This window comes from Salmo salar, chromosome ssa01 (genome assembly GCF_905237065.1).
Source record: "Salmo salar chromosome ssa01, Ssal_v3.1, whole genome shotgun sequence".
Taxonomy (NCBI): domain Eukaryota; kingdom Metazoa; phylum Chordata; class Actinopteri; order Salmoniformes; family Salmonidae; genus Salmo; species Salmo salar.
In genome coordinates, this window is record NC_059442.1 from 120366743 (window position 1) to 120392006 (window position 25264).

Sequence of the window (25264 nt, forward strand, 5' to 3'; positions counted from 1 at the left end):
AGGAGAGAGTAGCAGGAGAGAGAGAGCGAAGGTTGCGACGACGCAATACCATCTGAGTAGGGGCAGAGTTAGTAGTGTTGGAGGAGAGCGAGAGGGAAAAGGATACAAGGTAGTGGTCGGAGACTTGGAGGGGAGTTGCAGTGAGATTAGTAGAAGAACAGCATCTAGTAAAGGTGAGGTCAAGCGTATTGCCTGCCTTGTGAGTAGGGGGGGACGGTGAGAGGGCGAGGTCAAAAGAGGAGAGGAGTGGAAAGAAGGAGGCAGAGAGAAATGAGTCAAAGGTAGACGTAGGGAGGTTAAAGTCACCCAGAACTGTGAGGGGTGAGCCATCCTCAGGAAAGGAATTATCAAGGCATCAAGTTAATTGATGAACTCTCCAGGGGAACCTGAAGGGCGATAAATGATAAGGATGTTAACCTCTTACATCTACGTAGATGTGCCGCTAGCAGAACGCCTCGCCAATATCCAATGATAGAGCGTGGCGCGAATTACAAACTCCTCAAAAATCCCAAAACTTCCATTTTTCAAACGTATGACTATTTTACACCATTTTAAAGACAAGACTCTCCTTTATCTAACCACATTGTCCGATTTCAAAAAGGCTTTACAACAAAATCAAAACGTTAGATTATGTCAGGAGAGTACCCAGACAGAAATAATCACACACCCATTTTTCAAGCTAGCATATAATGTCACAAAAACCAAAACCACAGCTAAATGCAGCACTAACCTTTGATGATCTTCATCAGATGACACTCCTAGGACATTATGTTATACAATACATGCATGTTTTGTTCAATCAAGTTCATATTTATATCAAAAACCAGCTTTTTACATTAGCATGTGATGTTCAGAACTAGCATAGCCACCGAAAACTTCCGGTGAATTTACTAAATTACTCACGATAAACGTTGACAAAAAAACATAACAATTATTTTAAGAATTATAGATACAGAACTCCTTTATGCAATTGCAGTGTCCGATTTTAAAATAGCTTTTTGATGAAATCACATTTTGCAATATTCTGAGTAGATAGCCTGGCCATCATGGCTAGCTATTTTGACACCCACCAAGTTTGGCACTCACCAAACTCAGATTTACTATAAGAAAAATTGGATTACCTTTGCTGTTCTTCGTCAGAATGCACTCCCAGGACTTCTACTTCAACACCCAATGTTGTTTTGGTTCCAAATAATCCATAGTTATGTCCAAATAGGTCAGTTTTGTTCTTGTGTTCAAGACACTATCTGAAGGGTGATGTGCCGGCGCATATCGTGACAAAAACATTAAAAATATTCCATTACCGTACTTCGAAGCATGTCAAACGCTGTTTAAAATCTATTTTTATGCGTTTTTTCTCGTAGAATAGCGATAATATTCAGACCGGGAGACCTTGTTTTCATTCAAACACTGAAAATAGAAAAGTCTTCACATGCACGCGCACGCCCGTGTCATTGTTCTCAGAACGACCACTTTCCAAAAGCCCTACTGTTTTTCGCCCAGGGACTGCAGAGTCATCATTCCCCGTTCTGGCGCCTTCTGAGAGCCTATGGGAGCCTTAGAAAATGTCATGTTACAGCAGAGATCCTCTGTTTTCGATAAAGAGGCTATAGAAGGCCAAGAAATGGTCAGAGAGGGCACTTCCTGTATGGAATCTTCTCAGGTTTTGGCCTGCCATATGAGTTCTGTTATACTCACAGACACCATTCAAACAGTTTTAGAAACGTTAGGGTGTTTTCTATCCAAATCAAACAATTATATGCATATTCTAGTTTCTGGGCAGGACTAATAACCAGATTAAATCGGGTACGTTTTTTATCCGGCCGTGAAAATACTGCCCGCTATCCTAAACAGGTTAAGCTTGAATGGGCTAGTGACTGTGACAGCATGGAAAGTGTTCCTTCTGTCCAGGTGGGAAAGGGCAGTGTGGAGTTCGATTGAGATTGCGTCATCTGTGGATCTGTTGGGGCGGTATGCGAATTGGAGTGGGTCTAGGGTATCCGGGAAGATGCCATTGATGTGAGCCATGACCAGCCTTTCATAGCACTTCATGGCTACCGACCTGATTGCTACAGGGCGGTAATCATTTAGGCAAGTTACCTTTGCTTCCTTGGGCACAGGGACAATGATGGTCTGCTTGAAACATGTAGGTATTACAGACTCGGTCAGGGAGAGGTTGAAAATGTCAGTGAAGACACTTGACAGTTGGTTCGCGCATGCTTTGTTAAACTGTTTAAAGGTTTTGTTTACATCGGCTACCGAGAGCGCTATCACACAGTCATCCAGAACAACTGGTGCTCTCATGTATGCTTCAGTACTGCTTGCCTCGAAGCGAGCATAAAAGGCATTCAACTTGTCTGGTAGGCTTGCGTAGAAGAGGAGAGAGTAGTGGTAGAGAACATCTAGGTAGGGGCTGAGTGGGTAGGATTGGAGGAGAGATGGGGAGAAAATTAAACAAAGTAGTGATCAGAGACATAGAGGGGGGTTGCAGTGAGATTAGTAGGCGAACAGCCTCTAGTGAAAATGAGGTCAAGTGTATTGCCTACCTTGTGAGTGGAAGGTGACTGGGAAAGGGTGAAATCAAAATAGGAAAGAAGTGGAAAGAAAGAGGTGGAAAGAAATTAATTTAAGTTAGGTGTTAGGAGGTTATATTCACCCAGTACAATGAGCCATCGTCGGGAAATCAGCTTGTCAAGGTGTCAGGCTCATTGAGGAACTCTCCAAGGGCACCTGGTGGGCGATGGATGACAACAATGTTAAGCTTGAGGGACAAGTGACAGTGACTGTATGGAATTTAAATGAGGACATAGACAGGTGACAGGCGGAAAAGAGAAAATCTCCACTTAGGAGAAATGAGTATCCCTGTGCCACAACTGCTACCACCAGATACTCTCAGACTATGAGAGAACACATAGTCAAATGACAAGAGAGCAGCTGGAGTAGCAGTGTCCTCTGGGGTAATCCATGTCCATGTCTCTGTCAGGGCCAGAAAGTGTAGGGACTGAAGGGCAATATAGACTGAGATGAACTCAGCCTTTTTGACCGCAGGTCGGCAGTTCCAAATGCTGCTGGAGACTAGGAGTTCCACATGGGTTGTATGAGCACAGTACACTAAAGTATAAGGGTTGCAGACATGGGGTGGGGAGTGTCTGTAAACATACAGAGATAAGAGCGAACTGTGATGGGAAGCACACACATACTTGCCAAAAGAGCCAAATGAGATCATCAGAAAATAACTAGGTAAGATACTCAACTGAGTATCTTTAACTCTGTACTGTTGGAAAATACCAGTGAGTAAGCATTTCACTGTTAGTCTATACTTGCTGTTTACAAAGCATGTGAGAAATACCATTTTATTTTATTTACAGGATGGAACTCTCATTCTGAAGGATTCCAAAAATCTGTGACCCAAACATGGAGTGGGGGATTACACCAGCCTTCTGAAAGATCTGGTGAAGGAGAAGATGATGGACAAGAAAAAAAGGAGATACATGGAATATTTTTTGAGTGAATATGGAATGGAGGATTGCACAGAACTTTTGGAAGAGCTTGAGGAGGAAATGGAACAGGATGAGGAGGAGGAATTAAATGTGGTGTCAGGTGCAGTGATGACTGCTGAGAAGAAGTTGAATGTAGTAGTGAGGTGAGGAAGGTGGGCGTCTAGTGCAAAAACAGGGATAGGTGCTCCAGTAGTTCAGAGATGGAACTTGTTGAGCGTGAGGGTGAAGTACCTGCGGCAAGGATCACCAAATTCGGGCCTCGTCCCAAGGATGCTCGTCCCAAGGATGATAAGGATGATTTTGGCCCAGTGGGAGTGAGATTTGTAGAGAGAATGGATCCTTGCTGTTTGGTTGATCTATATGTGGTGTCAGGTTGGGTAGAGGAGAAGTTGGGGACTGTTTTGTTGGTGAAGGTAACTCAGAGTGTGTTTCCTCCGCTCAGAGGGAGAGGGCGCTGCGGATTATGAGATTAGGGACAATAATTGTGCTTTGCTCTCCAGAGCAGGGTGCAGTTGAAAGGAGTTATATCAGTGGAGAAAGTTGTGTGTGTTAGTTGTGGGGGTGATAATGAGGCTGGAGATCGGAGGTGTCCGGTGAGAGAAAGGCAGATTGAGGTTGCCAGGGTTAGAGTAGTACAGAGAGTGTCATATGCCGAAGCAGTGAAGAGAGTGGTAGAGGAAGATGGCTACAGAGTGAAGGATCCTTAGAGGATTCCTGTGAGTAGGCAGAGATCAAGAGAGGGTGATGGGAAGAAAATGTGCTTCAGTAAGGTGTTATTTTTTTAATTTTTTAGCATTTATAGCCATGGTTGTCAGTTGTACTGCAGAAATGGATGGAAAGACAGAAAACAGAGGTTGTGGTGGAAGCGGCAGAGAAGTACTTGGGATTGCTAAAATAAAACAGCTGCAGGGGGTGTTGAGTGGTAGTGATATGTCCTCTCAGACCGTTGGTCTGGAGTAGGACTAGGTAGGGTTAAATAGTGGATGGGTGGTGTTTTTTGTTGTTGTTGAGAGGGCTAGTAGGTGGTAGGGTAATTTGAATTTTCCCCAATTTTGCATTATTGTATCTAAAATATAATGTAGGTAGGGCATGATTGGTCTCACACGCCAGTACAGTAGGTGGCGCTGTATGCACCTAAAAGTAGGATGCGATCCGCCAACCAAATTCCCAAAGAATAATCCGTGACCCGGAAGTACATAGTTATTCTTGCTTGCTTCACAGCGGTCGCTGTTAGCAGATAACGATCAAATAACACATTATTGACAGTTATTTAAAGAATACAATGGTATTTGACTGGTAAACAATGTAATCAAGAGAAGGTTATCCAATCACGGATTGTCAGAAACACATGGCAAGCAACTTGAAATTTAGTTTTTGAGGAGCACCATGGCAGCTCGCTCAAGGTAAGCAGACAACGATAATGTTAGCTAGTCTACGAACTAGCAAGCTAGGTCAATCAATTTAAACAGCACCGCGCGCACACTAAGAAGAGCAGCTAGTCTAAAAGTTGAATTTTGGCATGTTACTTTGATATTTACGTTTGGATGTAGCTAGAGGCTTGTTGTAAAAGTTATCAGTTTAACGTAATAAAACTGCGCTACCATACCGTTTTTGGTGGAATCACCTGGAATTACTGCTCACCACAGCTGTGTAGTGTGTTGTAGTTAGCAAGCTTGTGCCACTTCGAACCAGTTAATCGACGACATCAGTGTGTGTTTATATAACTAACGTTAGGTAGCTAACGTTAGTTAGCTCCCAGCCTTATCGGCTAACGTTAACTTCAAAACATCCCATCGTATTTCAATTAAGTGTAGTTTACTAACAACTATTTTGGATAACACTGTTTAGTAGAATAACTGCCCATTAACGTTAGCTAGCTACGTTATGTAATTTAACGTGTGGTCCTGTGAGTTTAAACGAGCTAACTGTTTCACATGAATGTAGTTGCTAGTTAGACAGCTAGCTCACACTCGTAGTAAGTGTCAGATGGAAATAATTGGTTAGATAAATCGATGCCTAGCTAACTCTTACTGTATCTAGCAGTTCGCATGCTGTAATAGCTAACTACTTTAGCTAACTGTTGTGGATTAACCTGATATTAGCTAATAGCTAGGTACCGTTAACCGTAGTAAAACGTTTTACAGAAAAACTAGTGTAGCTACATTCAATCAAACTTGCTAACCAGGAGATTGAAGATGGCGACTAGTTAGCTACGCCTCCTGCGCATGAACAGCCTTTTACAACGGCCTCAATTGAAAACATTTTCCCAACCGGTTTGTTTTCCAATAAAGCCCATTGCCCCAAACTCAGGGAAAGGAAGGAATGCAAGTTAACATTGTGCCCGTTAATTGTACGTTTCTAGCAATCTTTGAAGATAATCAGCAACTTTGAATATCAGGTTTGAGATGAATAACAAGCGAGGCTCTGTCACTCAGTGTCACAACACTGACCTCAAAACAGGAGTTAATAATATTCACAGAAGTACATCCCTGTTTGTGTTCATGAAAGTTAAATTGGTCTACTGCTTTGGCATTAGACCTGTCTACTGGAAGAAACTATTTTAGCCAGCTGATGTCTGCTCATGAAGCTAAACCTAAAGGTGTGTAGCCCAAGATAACTAGCCTACTAGTTTGGGCTGTGACATACCAGTATCAATGTTTTTCCATGACAAAAACGAAAACATGAAGCAGGAAAGTCCTCCTGTATGTACAATATTGTGTGATATAGTTTGGGAAATAAATAAATGTGACTGTGGATGACATGTTTGTTTCCAACATTAGGACTGTTTTCCTAAAAAGTTAAATCAGATTCATGTTTTGTTTCCTTGCCACAATACTAAGAAGGATGGCAAAATTGGTATAGTGTAGGGATGTGCATCTCTCCTTACAAGCATGATTCAATACACATCTAGATACATGGGCTCTGACACGATGCTGGAACGATACACTTTTATTTTGAACGACGATTCAGTCCGATTTGATTAGTCAGGAGCTGGTGTGTGTGTGAGAGCTGAGCCATAGGACAGGCTGTGCCGCTACCACTTTTAGATTAGGGGGGCAATTTATGTTTTTGGCCCCCCCACTTTTTATCTGAAATCCTCATCACCCACTGAATAACTTGTCATATAGCAGATACAAATATTTTTTGCTCGTAATATGCCAATATTTATCTTTAGAAATTAGCTATGACATAGCCAATTAATACAGTTTTGGATTTCACTTCCATTGTGTTTACCATCAGTGCCTGAAAATCTTTTCACCACCTCCAATCTATATTAGTCTGTGAGTTCTGAGTAGCCTAATGATACAGGGTAACCCACATGTTGACCTTTCTCCATTGCAGGGGAAGGTATGTGTCCCTGCTCCACTCATCTCACAGCCCTTCTCTTTAATGGAGGCTGGTATGCTGCTGTTACAGAAAGCCTTGTGCCTCCTATAAAGCTAAAAGCCTGCCATCATCCCACTTTTGTGGTTTGAAGGAATTTCTTTCCAGACGCCTGCGAAAGTTCTGCCTGTAGGCCTAAGCTAGTATGCAGTTTGCATTTTACTGATGTCATGCAGACATTGGTCTTGTGCAATGTTGTGCTATAGGCCTACATTTTTGTAACTTTAGGCTCATTCTTGCATCCCGTCTGAAAAGCCAGGAACTACACATAAAATCTATAGCCATCCATCTATGGGTTGGATGGCTGTAGAAGTAGGCCTAGCTCTCAGGAATGACCCAGCTAGTCCTCTGCCTAGTGTTTTCATGTGCCTTCCTCGTGTATGACAGGGAGCAGAGATGTAAGTTGAGATGGAGTGAAGAGGGTAATAATTAGTACTACATATTTTCAGCCACAGTGGTGGCTGCATCATGTTATGGGTATGCTTGTAATTGTTAAGGACTGGGGAGTTTTCAGGATAAAACATTTACGTAATGGAGCTAAGAACTGCTTTCCACCAGACAGTGGGAGATGAATTCACCTTTCAGCAGGACAATAATCTAAAACACAAGGCCAAATCTACACTGGAGTTGCTTACCAAAAACACAGTGAATGTTCCTGAGTGTCCGAGTTACAGTTTTGACTTAAATCTGCTTAAAAATCTATGGCAAGACCTGAAAATAGTTGTCTAACAATGATCAACAACCTATTTGACAGAGCTTGAAGAATAAAATAAAAAGAATACTGGGCAAATGTTGCACAATCCAGGTGTAGATAGCTCTTAGAGACTTACCTAGAAACACTCACGGCTTAAATTGCTCCCAAAGTATTTACTCAGGGATGTGAATACTTGTGTATACTGTGAATACTTATGTAAATTACATATTTTTCTATTTCCAAAACATTTCAATAAAAAAATCAACATGTTTTCACTGTCATTATGGGTGAGAAGAAAAAAAAATCTTGTTTTTTGTATTTGGGCTGTAATACAACAAAATGTAGGGTGTGAATAGTCAAAGGGTATGAATACTTTCTGAAGGCACTGTACCATATACCGGGGTATTTGGAAAAAGCCACGGAGTGATCTTTCAATACCGTCAACTATTTATTTTGAAGTTTTTCAATACATTTGAATAATTGTTACTAGGGTTGCACATTTTGGGGAATATTCAGAGGTGGAAACTTTCCGTGTGAATTAATGGGAATATATCGCCATTAATGGCAATATATGCAAATTAATATTAATGCAAATTAGTAGTAATACCATTTGAATGTAGATGCTTTTTGCATTGGATATAGTTACCATATCAAATGGACATAGAAACATAAACCTTTTACCTTATCATAAGTAGACAAAATTGCAAATGATTAAATCCTTCCAATAGAAAAAAAAATATTGTTATGAATTGAACTTTATTTAAATGAGTTGACTCTTCACATAGGATGATTTCACTGAACAACAAAAGGGAATATTGAATGATCCCCAATGATCCATTGCATCTCCCAAAACGTTTTCAACATACATCTGTAAAATGATAGTCTAGAAACTAAAGCTTTGGTTGTCTTCCTCTCAGGCTTCCATGTCTTCTCCCTGGACCTCAATGTCAACCTTTTGAACATCAGACCCTGAGGCTTCATCTTCACTGTCACTTTCCAACCTTGTTGAGGATGGCTTGTTGTCAGGCTCAAATTTGCCCGGATGTCCACCAATTTTTGGTCAGCCTGTTGCGTGCTTTGGTGTGTGTTCCCAAACAAGGACCAGTTGCGCTCTGAGGTGGCTGATGATGGAGGAAACAGGGGAAAGAGCCTCAGATCCACAAATTCCGTTCCACCAGGTTGCTGATGAGATATGTTGGCACGACTGCCATTTTGCATCTCCATCCCAAAACCATGACAGAGGGTATCACGTCTGCTGCAGACGCAGTTGATTAGCTTATTTCTCAAGTCAGTTGTTCGAATGGCGCGAGGAGTGTGTACATGTTTCGAACATGTTCTCAAATGCCATTGAAAGGGCAGCAGCAGTATGAGAACCAGCACATTCTTGAGCATGCGTTACGGCTTTACGAAATCGTCGTTGTCCCACTGTCCTGTCAGAATCAGCATGCTCATGGGGCTGACATCGTCGTGACGCCCTTAGCAAGTAGCATAGTATTTTTCTGCTTTTGTTCTGTGTAGTGTTGTATTTTTCATGGCGTCATTACGTCATCTACTTACTTTTAATACGTATGCACGTCAGCTTTGACTTCGGTTTTGCACATCGGCGTTAAACTAGACATCGGGCCAATGTTGGCATTAACCTGTCTGGGAACGAACGCTTGCGTCCCACCCTAGTCAACAGCCAGTGGAATCGCGTCGCGCGAAATACAAAACCTCATAAATGCTATAACTTCAATTTCTCAAACATATGACTTTTACACCATTTTATAGATGCACTTCTCCTGAATCGAACCATGTTGTCCGATTTCAAAAAGGCTTTACAGCAAAAGCAAAATATTAGATTATGTTAGGAGAGTACCCTGCCAAAGAAAATCACACTGCCATTTTCAAAGCAACTAGATGCATCACAAATACCCAAAACACAGCTAAATGCAGCACTAACCTTTGACAATCTTCATCAGATGACACTCCTAGGACATCATGTTACACAATACATGCATTGTTCGATAAAGTTCATATTTATATATAAAAACAGCATTTTACATCGGCGCGTGACGTTCAGAAAATATTTTCCCTCAAATGCTTCCGGTGAATCGGCGCTACAATTTACAAAATTACTATTCGAAAACATTGTTAAAATTGAATATTGTCATTCAAAGAATTATAGATTAACATCTCGTGAATGCAACCGCATTGCCAGATTTAAAAATAACTTTACTGGGAAATCACACTTTGCAATAAACGACATGGTATGCTCAGAAAAATAGGCTAGGCGATACATGTTAGCGCCGTCTTGGAACCATCTAAAATCAAAAATACTATTGTAAATATTCCCTTACCTTTGATTATCTTCATCAGAAGGCAATTCCAGGAATCCCAGGTCCACAACAAATGTAGTTTTGTTCGAAAAAGTTAATAATTTATGTCCCAATAGTTCCTTCTTGTTAGCGCATTCCGAAGGCTACTCATAATGTACTGAAGCTCGCAGGACTTGTCGTCACGAATGTGCAAAAAAATATATATTTACGTTCGTTCAAACGTTGTATAACATAAATCTTTAGGGCCTTTTTCAACCAGAGCTTCAATAATATTCAAGGCGGACGATTGCATTGTCTTACTAAACGTTTCGGAACAAAAGGGTTCCCATGGGCGCCCGCGTCATAGTAGTAATGGCCCTCCCCCTGTGACCAACTTCCCAAGCCTCTCTCTGGGTCAGTTTCTACCATAGAAGACTCAAACCACTTTGTAAAGACTGTTGACATCTAGTGGAAGCCTTAGGAAGTGCTAAATGATTAATAAGTCCCTGTGTGTTTCAATGGCAAAGGTTTGAAGTGATTCCACACATCAGATTTCCATTTGTTAGGATTTGTCTCAGGGTTTTGACTGCCATATGAGTTCTGTTATACTCACAGACACCATTCAAACAGTTTTAGAAACTTTAGAGTGTTTTCTATCCAAATCTACTAATTATATGCATATTCTAGTTACTGGGCAGGAGTAGTAACCAGATCAAATCGGGTACGTTTTTTATCCGGCCGTGCAAATACTGCCCCCTATCCCCAACAGGTTAATAGCTAATATTGGCCGATTCCGATATGCTACCCGATATATTGTGCATCCTTATCAGAAACCCTAGACCCACTCCATTTTGCATTCCACCCTAAAAGATTTCACAGAAGACGTTATCTCAATCTCACTCTACACGGGCCTTTCCCACCTGGAAAAAAGGAACACCTGTGTGAGAATTCTGGTCATTGACTACAGCTCAGCATTTAACACCATAGTGCCCATAAAGACTAAACACCTCCCTCTGCAACTGGATCCTGACGGGCCGCCCCCAGGTAGTAAGGGTAAGCAACAACACATCTGCCACACTGTTCCTTAACACGGGGCCCCCTCAGGGGTGCGTGCTTAGTCCCTGCCCTGTACTCCCTGTTCACCCACAACTGCGTGGCCAAGCACAACTCCAACACCATTAAGTTTTCTGATGACACAAGTGGTAGGCCTGATCACTGACAACGATGAGACGGCCTATAGGGAGGAGGTCAGAGACCTGGCCGTGTGGTTCCAGGACAACAACCTCTCCCTCAAAGTGAGCAAGAAGAAGGAGCTGATCGTGGACTTCAGGGAAAGGAGGGCCGAACAATCCCCCATTCACATCGACGGGGCTGTAGTGGAGCAGGTTCAAGTTCCTTGGTGTCCACATCACCAACAAACTATCATGGTCCAAACACACCAAGACAGTCGTGAAAAGGGCACGACAACTCCTTTCCCCCCCTCAAAAGACTGAAAAGATGTGCCATTGAGAGCCTCCTGACCAGTTGCATCACCACCTGGTATGGCAACTGTGGGCTCCCGAGTGGCGCAGCGGTCTAAGGCACTGCTTCTCAGTGCTGGAGGCATCACTACGGACCCTGGTTCGATTCCAGGCTGAATCACAACCGGCTGTGATTGGGAGTCCCATAGGGCGGTGTACAATTGGCCCAGTGTCGTCCGGGTTTGGCCGTCATTGTAAATACGATTTTGTTCTTAAACCCTTTACAATGAAGAACTGTGAAGACTATGGCTCCTTTGGACTCCCCGGTGCTGCTGTAGACACATTCAACTCTACTGTGCAGGCTTAACTCCGACTACCATATCTAGGATAATTAGTTTGAATCACTTTCTTTGGTTGGATAGGATTATGAAGGTCTGCTAGGGTTATGAAACTTGTTCCAGCAATTCAGTGGCAAGTTGTAAATGAAGACTAAGCAAAATTGTGCTGTTTAGAAAGAGAACCTGAGTAGTTTCTCTAACTTTCTGTGCTGGCTGGCTTGGTCCTTTGACCAGTCTCAGTGATTCATGATCAACTGTGCTGAAAATTGTCTTTAACTAGGCCACCTGACTTGTCTTGTTGTTGGCAGTAAAATGTTGTCATGTTTTATTGTCGGATACACCGGATAGGTGCAGTGAAATGTGTTGTTTTACAATGTCATCCACAGTAGTACGGCACCCCTGGAGCAAATGAGGGTTAAGTGCCTTGCTCATGGGCAAATCGGCAGAATTTTTTAAAAACTTGAAGAAAAAAAAATTCATTGAAGCTACAGCCAGTTCTCCATCCGAATTATATTATTATACCTTTATTTCAACAAGGAACACAGACTGAGACCAAGGTCTCTTTTACAGCTGGGCCCTGCGTATACATGTTTACACATACAGTTCAGGTACAATGATTAAGAAACTACACAAGACAAACAAAACTATCACAGAGGACACAAAAATACAGCAGCAGATGGTTACAGTTACACAGGTTATTCCCCTAACAGCACTAGAACTTGCATTACCTGAAGCAGTTACAAGCAATACAAAAAGAAAAATCCTCCAATTAATTTTTAAAATGGGCAAGGGGGACAAGAGTCACAAGTTTAAGTTTAGTCTGCAGGCTATTCCATAGGCAAGGAGCGTAACAGGAAAAGGCAGCCATACCCAACTCTGGAAATCGCATGGGCCTCTAGTGTAATCCATGCTTGAGACCTGGTTTTAGGAATTATAATTAACCACGCTCAACCGTCTTACTGTCACCAAACTGATTTTAAAAGCCTATTTTCCCCCAGTAAAATAAGTTGATGTTATCCATTTTACATGTTTTCTGGCAGTGTCCCAGTCCAGCTGTAGTGTTTGGAACAAATGTGATGGCAACCCCATAGGACTGTGTTTGTATATAATTACACCTGTTTCCGATATAAGCACACATCCCCCATTACACCTGTCTCCAGATATGATGGGTACACAAACCCACATTACACCCATCTCCAGTTATGATGGGCACACATGATGACATCCCCCTGGACAGTACTGCACATAGATTGGCTAGGTGTGTACTTAGACATCTGTGTAAATCATATTGATGTCTACAGAAATTCAGACTTGCGTACAAATTTCAAGTTATGATTCGGCCCATGAGTAAACAGTGCCGCTGATTTTACGTCCTGTCTGTCTGATTCACTGCAGCTACAATGAAGAGAGGAATCTCCTTCGCATCCGAGAGTGGGAGAGGCGGAACCAGGAAGCCCTCCATGAGAAGGAGTTCTACCAGGAGGACATTCCCCTCTTTGGGGTACCCTACAAGGTGAGTTTGGTTCCTGTTTACCTCTAGGCCTATATTGTTATGTTCCTTGTTGAAATAAAGGTATAATAGTATAATTCAACAAAAAAAATTAAGTAAAAAAAATCTGCCAATTTGCCCATGAGCAAGGCACTTAACCCTCATGTCTGTGATCTGTTTAAGTGTTTGATGTGTGTGTCTGGTAGCTATAACAAAGTTCAGGAAATATCACAATGCAATTCTTCCTTATGATATTCTATGTAGGAAAGCACTTGCATTCTAATGAGTTCTGTGTGGCTTGTGAGCTTCGTAGAGCAACACGTGCGTGTTCATGAGCTTTTAAGCTTTCCACGATGGGTCATCAAAGAACTGTAGCTCAGACATTAGAGATGTTTTCTTGAGAACAACTCTAGAGCTCCGGTCTACTGCACAGGCCTGCTGCTATGGGCGGCTCCAGAATAAATAGATCCATCAAATAACATGTCCAGGAAGTTTGCAGCTGAAACGGGCGACTCATGTGTTCAGAACCATTTCAAACCACGGTGCCGTCTTATTGGGTCTGATGGAGTTGTCTTAGAGCTTGGACATGGTGGCCAGTTTATAGTTCACTCCTACTGACATTGAGTCATGTTGCCGTGGCTTGTTATATAAAGCAGGCAGACTGTCATTGAGGCATTCAATTACTGTTCCATTGAACACTAGAATGGGCAAAACGAGTGACCTAAACAATGTGGGGCGTGGTATGATCGCCGGTGTCAGGGGTACCAGTATCTCAGAAAGGGCCTGCCTTCTGCACTTTTGACGCGGGACAGTTTATAGGGTTTATCGAGAATGTTGCGACAACCAAAAAAACATGCAGTCCGCGGCAGTCCTTTAGGCGAAAACAGCTTGTTGATGAGAGGTCGAAGGAGAATGGCAAGAATCATGCAAGCTAACAGGCTGGCCAAATAACGGGCAAATAACAGTGGTGTGCGGTATGGCATCTCTGAACGCATAACTCGTCGGTTCTTGTCACAGCTGGGCTAATGCAGCAGACGCCCACACCGGGTTCCACTCCTCTCAGCTGAAAGTAGGGTTGGGTGGTATCCAGACTGTCATAACGTTTCTATCCTATACTGGGGTATACAGTATTGGCAAATGTGTACACAAAGGGCGTTGGATATAATTTATTTGACACATCTTAGATTTCTTATACTTATAAGCAGTGGCATAGCACGCTCCCCCCTGAGGCAAGTGTACGATTTGGGAGAAGGGTGGCAAATTAGGACACATCCTTCCGCCTCAACCCAACATTGCCCTTTTCTGAGGATTTTGTTTGGTGTGACTAGTGAGCTCATTCATGGAATCCAACCCCAGGGGGTAAGCTAGCTACTGTCACAGAGAGAACTTTGTCTAGTCTACCACTTTGTAAGGTCACATTGGTTGGTTGCCGTAAATAGTCAGCCGATATTTTGGGCGATACATACACAGAGACTCAAAGGGCAACAGTACATTTAGATACATAAATGTTTATCAGAAAACCTCACCTAAACTGACATGCTTGTTTTATTTGTGAACTACTATATCACCTGTGGTGGCTAATTTCCGCATTACCAAATGAGGAGTTACAAAACACACTAGTCCGAGTTAAACTACATCTTTAATACTTAAGATACTTTTGCAAAAGTTCTTGACCCCCAATAATGCATTCTCTCGAATGAATCATTTAATGAGGTGATTGCAGAATGGCTCAGGGATCTTTTATAGCAACGATACAGCCCCTTCAACATACATTGACAAACCACAGATACTTAGTAACAGTTCACAAAGGTTACGTTTTGTATGACAGATATCAATAAAACACATCAGACAGTAACTGCTATGTCAACAGGATTAATGGTATAGCCCAGTATCTGGTCTCCTTAGAACTGTCCCTCCCAGGTACGGTATAGAACGAAAACACCATTTCATCCAATGGCATATATCAATTGTCAACTCTAGATACTCCCATCTCAAGCAAACCCCCTCTTGACCCCACTCCTGGACAGGCTCACTGGAGGGAGTGAGCCTCTAGGCCATATATTATCACAGGATACGTGTGAGATCTAAGAGACCATGGTCCCAGACACTGCCATAAACCTCCCCACAATAAGGAAAAGGAGGGTGTGACTTGCTCACAGACATTGTGGAGACAAGTCATTGGTTCCCCAGTACTCACGCCATCCCTTCACATGGTTTAAGCATAGGTAAAGAGACATTCACATATGAAGACTATTTCATTCTGTCCTCTCTTGCTGATATTCTGCAGAGCAACAGAGACAAGTAAAAGACAAGTCTGACCTCTTCCCCTCTCTGGGCCCCAAGTGTCTGAGCCCCAGCTAAGGGAAATGTGTAACTGAAACATTCCAGAGTCAAAGGACACTTTCTAATGACAAGTATCTCACATAAGCATATTATACTAATAAAACATCTTAATTATCTATGTTACCCAACTAATTCTGATTCGTCCACGACACACCCTCACTGCATGTTGCTCTCGGTTTAGTTAAAAGGTAGGCCTGGACTAGCGATACTAAGTACGCGTTAGCAGTTTAGGGTCGACTTCTACAACAAGAAAGAGCGTGTAACAAGATGCTATTGTTATTCTCGTCTTACTCTCTATCATTCATTTTCCAGGCTAACAACAACCATTGCAGATCTGAACCCTGTTATAATCAATTGTCCCAACATTGTCTGCAGAACCTAAAATTGTATTTTCTGTTTCAGACAAACAAAGGAGATGAGCTTTCCAGCCGTATACAGAGGATGCTGGGTAGTTATGAAGATGTGAAAAACCCCAACCCTCATCTGTGTTTGGACAGTAGCTTCTCTAATGACCCTCCATCTCACGTCACCACAACATATAGGCGGCCATCTCGCAGCCAAGACAGAGTGAAGCCTCCATTCCAGAACACTCCTCTGCACGGGGCAGGCCAGAGTGGTAGTGGTGGTCCCTCCATTAGCAGCCAAACTTCTCAGCCTCTGAAGAGGCTCCCTGGTCCCTCCTCCCACACCCAGTCCTCACTGGGTCTCAGTCAAGGCCAGGCCAGCCCTGATTCCCTCCAGAGGAAATCTGAACCCTGCCCCTGGCCAGACCTGAGGGAGTGTGCCAGTCTTACTCCGGTCCTCTCCACCCTGTCCCCCCCAGCTGAGCCCCTATCCCCCCTACATTCCAGTGACCCCAGCGACTCTGAGCCCCGAGACATCCCCGACAGGCACCAAGGGTCCCCCCTGCACCCCGAGAGGCACCCGGCCTCCCTCCTGCACCCTGAATCCCCTGTCCCAATGGAGGGGTCCCCTCTGGATGACCCCCAGAGAGACATCCCGCTTCTGGCAATCGAGGGAGCAACAACCCTGCCCTCTCAGACATTCCCTCTACCACTGGCCTCTAAACCAAACCTGGTCATGCCCCAGAAGCCCACAGCCTATGTCCGGCCCATGGACGGCCAGGACCAGGTGACCAGCGAGTCTCCGGACCTCAAGCCCTCTCCTGAAGGCTTCCATGGACAGTCTTATCATGAACCTTTACCAGACTTGAAAAGCACCAAGCCCAGCATTTCCAAACGGAAGATTCCATTCCAGTCTATAGAGGTAAGCAGCACACTGTTTTGTTTTTAACCATGGTTGTGTGTGTGTGGTTCCTTATTTTGAATAGCCTATACCCCTCAAACTCAATTCTGTACCTCGAAGCCAGTTAAATTGCTTTTATTGTTTATTGTTCCCCTCTAATCAGAGACTGATTTAGATCTGGGACTCAGGTGTGCACAATTAGTTATCAGGTAGAACAGAAAACCAGCAGGCTCCGGACCTCGTAGGGTAAGAGTTGAGTACCCATGGCCTAAACTGTGTGAGAAATATCAGTTAGTACCAGACACACTGGACGTTAGATTAAAATAAGTTGGCACACTTTAGATACAGTGGCAAAAAAAATAAACATTACGTAACATCAATGCAACAAACCTTGAACATACCCTAAAATGAACATGAACCAGTCCTATTTCTTAGTTGCTGGTTAATAGAGAACTTTTTGCTGCCTTGTTTTGAATTGGAAAGTAGCACTGTGACGTTAGCAACTTAAATATTTGACAAACTCCAGTCATCTTAAAACTATAGATTGATTTTGGATGAAGTTGGCAGCTGTCTGTGGTTTTAAAATCTCTTGCCTACTATCCTAAATCTGTCTTGCCTACTACTTACCCCTGTCCTCTTATCTGATTATCAGCTGTTGTCAAATGTGGGTCTGTAAAGATGCTTATCTTCCTCAATAGTGTTCAGCAAATTCTACTAAATGAAAAGCCTAAATGACATCCTGGCATTTTAAAGTGTACTACATTTTTAAGAAATTCACACACCTAATCAGCCTATTATTTTGAACGCAATATGGGTATTCACACATGGCCAATGCGTTCAGGCAAAGATTGCATGTAGGTTATTAACAAAAACCCAGTGCTAGTCAAGCAGAACAACCCATTGTCGTCAATCCATTTGCATGCTCTAGTATAGTCCTATTCTCTCTGGGTGAATATTTCCATAATTGGCTTTGATGGGACTTGGAGAGGAGACCTCATCCTGCCTGTGTACCTATGGGAGGACGGCAAAAGGAAAAGCATCTGTCCTGTAACATCAGTTAATGCACATCTGTCTCCTGTAATTATGGTTGTTAGAATAGTCTCAAATGAAAATTGCGGGTGACAATTTCTCTGTGTGAATGTTTACATAATTAACCTTGTTAGTTATTCTCTTATGCTAATAGGGTACTGTGTTTTTGTAGGCCTAACCAAAGTAATCCAATGCATTTATTTTGGCATTCATTTATTTGCCAGGATTGTTACACTTTCAAATTCCCCCACTCAAGCACCTCAAGTCCCTCATCGTACTTGCAGATCAGAATATATTATATTTCCCTTAAAAAGGGCGAGTTGAGGTGCAACCAACATTTTTTATAATAATTGAAAAGGTGAAGCACTCGCTTTCTGTTAAACATTATTGTATTTAAACGACTATTAAAAGCTTGATGTTTCGGGCCTTCATCGGAACCCTCAGGTTGTTTTCACACTAAGAGCTTAAACTTTCCCCACTACCCCATCCAGAGAGCAGAGGACAGAAAGCTTCTGAGAGCAGACAGTTAGCTCATAGTTGTATTAACCATACCTCTGCAAGGATGTCCACAATAACATTTTTTAAAAAGCCTCTATTATTAGGAATGTGGCCTATCCCCTGCCCTCACCCTCCCTCCCCACAGCCCAGGCTGCACCTGCAGCAGCCCTGCTCTGCTCATTGTTGGAGTTCCTGCTGTCCCTTGCACATGTGGACACAAACCCAGCAGTGCTGAATAGGCAGGCTGGTGTTTTCACCCACTGCGGGGGCTAATCCAGCACAGGATAGCTGTGCAGTGACTCATAACCCTCACTCAACAAACTGAAGGGTCCACATAGAAACGCCACAAATAGTGCTGACATGTCAGAGGACTCGCCTAGTCAATGTCAGAGATGTACATCTGAACTTGTAGATAATATATTTATATCTGAACGTTCCACAACATTCTGTCCTGCTGAACACATGCAACCCTGATGTTACTTTGATTTGAATCCATAGTGAATGTCCTGGAGAGTGGGTATCGGGTAATGTTGAGATGTTTGGTGTTCACTCTGGGGTTTCATTGGCGTTTCTGTCTTTATCAAGCTTGAAGCTGCCTGCCCTCTCCCTCCCTGGCTACATGAAGCATTCTGCTCTACCCTGCTGTCCATGCCTTGCCTTGACCATACAGAACTGTAATGTTAATAATTCACAATCTCTCACATTTCTTTGCATGGGCTGCTCAGATATACCCAGGACCTTAGAGTGAAGGTACTGGGAGGAACTTTTTGGTTCAATAAGTTTCCTCAGACCTACTAAACTAAATAAATGCCTGCTAGTGAACTGTCACAATCTTCAGTATGCTCAGGAAATGTTTGCTGTTTAAATAAAGTACTTATTCAAAAGTAAAGCCAGGACTAAACATAGTTATGTTTTGGATCTGTAGCAGACATGGTGGCCATTACTTCAACTAATGGCTACTCTTTGACTAGTGGGGAAAGTCAGGGAAGTCTTTCGGGGACAGTGACTAGGCTAAAGTAAGGATGCACCGAGAAATGTTTGTCTGTCATTGCACTTCAGCGAAACGCCCACGCCTGTTAACACACTAAAAGAGAAGACAATCAGTCAGTAGTAATACAACATAGTTGTGGAAGCTGTTCTGTAGGCACTGGCCAAATATAAGGTAAATGGATTGAAATTTAGTCACACCGGCGGATTCCTCTGTCTAGACAGTTGTATAGGCATGCCGTAAGCCAATAATTCAATATTGAACCGCAATGCTCAAAGTAGCTTGACTACCTGGCTGCTACACATAAGGAATGCAATATTGTGGTGTTATGTTGATGTTTGTTGTTATCCAGTCCAGAGGGGTATCCTACGACGCAAGCTAGGTATTGCTCATCCGCCTGCCGCTAACTCCAGCAGGCTTGTAACTGCGTTTGCATGTATTTTGGCTATTTGAACGCCCAACTCTTCATTGAGACAATGCTGAAACATCAATCCATGGGCAAGTCCGTGCTACATTTTCATTAGTGACAAAATCAGCCCAGGGTTAGCCTGCCCAGGAGCAGGTTAGTTCTGAAGGATTTGTTGCCATATAAATTGACCTGACTAAAAAGTGAGCCACATTCGAATGACCGAAGTTACCTTGTTAACTTCTCAAACCTGATTCATAGGATACCCCTCTGGTTCCTGTTTTGAAACGGTCAATGCCATTGTAGGCTACCCAAACTAAGTCTCCAGCATTGGTTACTGTGTGTGGTGGAAGATTGTACAGTTGTATGGGGTTTGGAAAGATGGGTGTGTGGTGTTGAGAGTTACAGTGCTCTAGAGGAATGCTCTGTAACAACATGCTCATAACAAGCTCTGATCCTCCCCTTTCTGGGGGTTTCTAGATTTTAACTGCTCTGTCTGCTGTGGTGGAGCTTTATTTTATGCATTGTTAAAGCTACTATCCAGACCCATCAGATCTGCAAACATTGAAGGGTTAGCCCAAGGGGTATGGGGAAAGGAGTGAATTGGATCTGGCTGATACTCTACCAAAGGCTGCTACATACACACTCGTTGGGCCACCACACTCTTTCTCTTCACCTAGCCTCAGGTAGTGTTGTCCTGTCTCAGAGCAGCAGCAGCCAGTGAGCCCACACAGTTCTCCTTTGAGCCTTCTGTGTGTCACTGTGTTTATAAAGAGTCAGGGTCTAAATTAGGCTAATGACTTAGTCAGCACTGGTTGATTAAGTAATAAGTGGCTCTCCTGTCCTGGCTGTGTTTGCTGCATTGTAGTGTTGTAGAATTGTATTGTTCCTAGCAGAGAGAAACAGAGAGAAAAGCCATACCCTCCTCCTGCCGAATGCCACCCCACACCTCCACTCTTAGTGCTGTGTGTGTGCATGCGCACACATGCGTATGTATGGCAGGCAGCTATAGTGACCTTTGCTGCCTCAGAGCCCAGCAGCAACACTCCACTCAGTCCTCCCTACAGCAAGGGATCTGAAACACAGAACCCTGAGGAAAAAAGCTGCCAAGTCTTGAATGTATATCACACTATTTTGCATTCTGAGGCTGTTGGAAGGAAGTAGCGTATCCGGGCAGTTTATAAACAGCTATATTTTGATGGAGTACTTTAGTTGTTAGGCATTAACCACTACTTAGGCTATGGTGCAGTAGTCTGAGGTGAGAAGGGGAAAGGAGAAGTCTTGTCTGGTTTGTCAGTTCTGCTGTTCTAGGTTGGGACTTGGGATGTGTCCCAAATTGCTCCCCGCCCCCTACATGGAGCACTACTTTTGACCAGCGGGCCATAGGGCCCTGGTTAAAAGTAGTGCACTATATAGGGAATATGGTGCCATTTGGGACAATGGGAGCTGTAATGGGGCGGCAGGTAGCCTAATAGTTAGAGTTGGACTAGTAAAATAAAGGTAAAATAGTTAAATAAAGGTAAAATTTAAAAGTCTGGTCGATGTATTTTATTAGGATCTCCATTAGCTGTTGCAAAAGCAGCAGCTACTCTTCCTAAGATCCACACTAAACATGCAACATGACATAATACAGAACATTAATAGACAAGGACAGAACTAAATGCATTTTTTTTTTAAAGGCACACGTAGCCTACATATCAATACATACACACAAACTATCTAGGTCAAATAGGGGGGAGGCGTTGTGCTCCCCCCTATTTATCTGCTTCATCTGTTTTTTATTTTTATTTTTTTCCCAACCAGGTTTGCTGTTTATTAGAGCAATATGAGATGGAACGGCGTTCCATGCACTAATGGCTCTATATAATACTGTACGTGGAGGCAGTTTAATTAAAAGTACTTCCGCAATTTACTCACTTATGTGTAAAGGAGTGGGGGGCACAACCAATGCATGGGGGGTTTATATACACTGTAAAAAATATAAACGCAGCATGGTCCCATACTTCATGAGCTGAAATAAAAGATATCAGAAATGTTGCATAAGCACAAAAATGTTATTTCTCTCAAATTTTGTGTACAAATTGGTTTACATCCGTTAGTGAGCATTTTTGCCTTTGTCAAGATAATCCATCCACCTGACAGGTGTGGCATATCAAGAAGCTGATTATACAGCATGATCATTACACAGGTGCACCTTGTGCTGGGGACAATAAAATAAATGTGCAGTTGTCACACAACACAATGCTGCAAATGTCGATGGAGCGTGCAATTAGCATGCTGACTGCAGGAATGCCCACCAGAGCTCTTGCCAGATAATTGATTTCTCCATAATCCGCCTCCAATGACGTTTTACAGAATTTGTCAATACGTCTAACCGGCCTCACAACCTCAGACCACGTGTATGGCGTTGTGTGAGCGTGCGGTTTGCTGATGTCAACTTTGTGAACAGAGTGCCCATGGTGGCGGTGGGGTTATAGTATGGGCAGCGAATACAATTGCATTTTATCGATGGCAATTTGAATGCATAAATATCATGACGAGAATGGCCCATTGTCGTGCCATTCATCTGCCGCCATCACCTCATGTTTCAGCATTATAATGCACGGCCCCATGTTGCAAGGATCTGTACACAATTCCTGGAAGCTGAAAATGTCCCAGTTCTTCCATGCTTACCAGACATGTCACCCATTGAGCATGTTTTGGAGGCTCTAGATCAACGTGTACGACATGTTCCGGTTCCCGCCATTGAATATGAGTGGGACAACATTACACAGGCCACAATCAACAGCCTGATCAACTCTGTGTGAAGATGTGCCATGTTGTATGAGGCAAATGGTGGTCACACTAGATACTGACTGGTTTCCTGATCCACGCCCCTACTTTATTTTAAAAAAAAATTTTTTTAGGTATCTTTGACAAACAGATGCACATCTGTGTTCTCATTCATGTGAAATCCATAGATTAGGGCCTATTGAATTTATTTAAATTACTGAACAACAAGATGAATAACATCTTTGAAATTGTTGCCTATTGCATTTATATTTTTTTTTCAGTGTAACAGTATTATTAAAGTTTGGCTATATTTTCTGGGACGTCCATGTCTGCATCGGTTTGGACATGAGTCTGTAGGCATTTTATATGTATGCATGCTACATGGGAAAAAATATTTGAATATTATACCAATGTTGGCCTCTGATCCAGTTCTGATTGGCGTAATTGTTTGATATTGTGATTTATTATCATAATAAATATTTTTTTTAAATTACGCCATTCGGACAACTTAAATCTATACTCCTGTCAGACTTCTTTTTTTTTTCTCCCCCAGATGTGGACAAGTGTTAATGTTGAGCCCTACCAAATATTTGTTTAAGTTTGGTCCTTGTCTACACTTGACAGTTCATGCAGCTTTTTTATTCTGATAATGGAGTTCTGATATTGGAATTCTGAACACGTCATGCGTCTACATGTGTCCACATTGTCTGTTCCCGCACTATATTCATATGACAGGTTGAATTCAACAAACGGTGGAAGTGGAAAAATATGTTAACACAACAGCTGATGGCAGAAGCTAACTACTGTAGCCAGTTAACCTCCGTAGCAATCTAGCAAGCAACACTAAAGGAATTGCAAATTAGTTAGCACAACTTCAGCCTAACTAAAAATATTTATAAATATTAGCTATCATTTACGAGGCCAGCGAACACGTTCCCCAGACACAAGGAATGTATTTCCTCCAATGACATAATGAGAAGGTGCCTCTCGGTCCCAAAACACATGTTTTCTGGAGACTTGTGGGAGGAGTGCTGATGACGTCGCCCACTGTATGAGCTTTTAGTAGCCTGATTTGCATCCAGACTGAAGAGAAATCCGCACACAATGCAGCCCTGACCACCTCCAGACAGGTCTGAACACAATCAGACCACAAAGTGACTTTTTGCTTCTAGACCCATCTTTTCAATGCGAGCTTTGTATTCTGATAGCAGAAATCGCATGTACAGTGGTTCATCCTTTAAAAGTTTCAGCGTACTGCAGCATAGCTTGCATGGGGCGGCAGGGTAGCCTAGTGGTTAGAGCGTTGGACGAGTAACCGAAAGTTCAAGTCCCCGAGCTGACAAGGTACAAATCTGTCGTTCTGCCCCTGAACAGGCAGTTAACCCACTGTTCCTAGGCCGTCATTGAAAATAATACTTTTTTTTCTTAAATAAAGGTTAAAAAATAAATTAAAATGGTGCCGCAGAATTCTAAGGCATGTTAGTTGTCAGCCACTGTTTCCGTTAATGCTAGTTAGTGCTAGTTTGACCACCAGAGGGCATCTTTGAGAAGCATTTGATAGCCTTCAATAATTCCTGTACTACAGAATTTAAAACCTTTTTTTGTAAGAACATACGTATATGGGACTGATTTGTAAGACATTTTGCTGAATTAATTTGATTAATATTATGGTGTTTCTGTTCCAAGAAAAATGAAAACCCTCAGGTTTGCGTTAGGATAGAGCAGAAAATGTGGCGCTGTAAAACGTGATGGTTGGGAGTAGGCTACAGTACTAAGAGCATAACATTTCCACACCCTAGTTGTATAATTGTAGTCTCCCCAATACCCAAACGGAGATTCAGTGAAAATAAAAATCTCATTTATCAAGACCAGTCCCATGCTTGTGTGAAACTGTGCTAAAATAGTTGACCACAGCAGGTAGGCTATTTATTGCTTCAAATCATATTGCTTCTAACTTCAATATCTTCTTCAAATAAATAAGACCACCACTTTTAACAGCACATTACTCAACACTAGTGAGACTCATGTCACCTACAGTAGGACTACAGTATATCGGGAAATATTGTTTTCAATGATGTGATCGCCAATAATTACTTATGGGTTTCCCGGTGGTGGCCAGCACGGGTATCAAACCAGCATCTGTAGCAACGCGTTTTGCAGTGTCTTAGACCGCTGTGCCACTCGGGAGGCCCCATCCACAAAGTATCAAAATACAGAGAGGTGTTGGTAAAGGTATATTGTCCTGTTAACAGGGCTATTATAATACTGTATATGGTGTCCAGATCAGGATAACCAAAACATTTCTTTATTAAAGACTATCAGAGAATGTTTGTACTTATTTATTTGAATCCAAAGCCATGAATGAGTGAGTCACTCAGCTTTATTTAGGTGCCGGGGCTATATGACTGTGCAATCAACTTGATAATATACAGTGCCTTGCGAATGTATTCGGCACCCTTGAACTTTTCAACCTTTTGCCACATTTCAGGCTGTAAACATAAAGATATAAAACTGTAATTTTTTTGGTGAAGAATCAACAACAAGTGGGACACAATCATGAAGTGGAACGAAATTTATTGGATATTTCAAACTTTTTGAACAAATAAAAAACTGAAAAATTGGCCGTGCAAAATTATTCAGCCCCTTTACTTTCAGTGCAGCAAACTCTCTACAGAAGTTCAGTGAGGATCTCTGAATGATCCAATGTTGACCTAAATGACTAATGATGATAAATATAATCCACCTGTGTGTAATCAAGTCTCCGTATAAATGCACCTGCTCTGTGATAGTCTCAGAGGTCCGTTTAAAGCGCAGAGAGCAT

The 25264-nt window shown here is 42.5% G+C and overlaps 1 protein-coding gene across 3 annotated transcripts in view; it reads left to right on the top strand.

Annotated features, from left to right (window-relative positions):
* Positions 1 to 4661: 4661 nt before the first annotated feature.
* Positions 4662 to 25264, top strand: part of LOC106560682 (AF4/FMR2 family member 1) — an 89382-nt gene continuing 68779 nt past the window's right edge. The window contains exons 1-3 of one of the 3 annotated variants that reach the window (XM_014123796.2): positions 4662 to 4903; positions 13069 to 13186; positions 15908 to 16771. In XM_014123796.2, coding sequence (XP_013979271.1) covers positions 4887 to 4903; positions 13069 to 13186; positions 15908 to 16771 — 999 coding nt within the window. In that variant the 5' untranslated portion in view covers positions 4662 to 4886. Of the gene's footprint in view, positions 4904 to 11722; positions 12932 to 13068; positions 13187 to 15907; positions 16772 to 25264 lie in introns of those variants that run through there. The other 2 variants (XM_045687933.1, XM_045687927.1) reach the window with 2 other exon arrangements.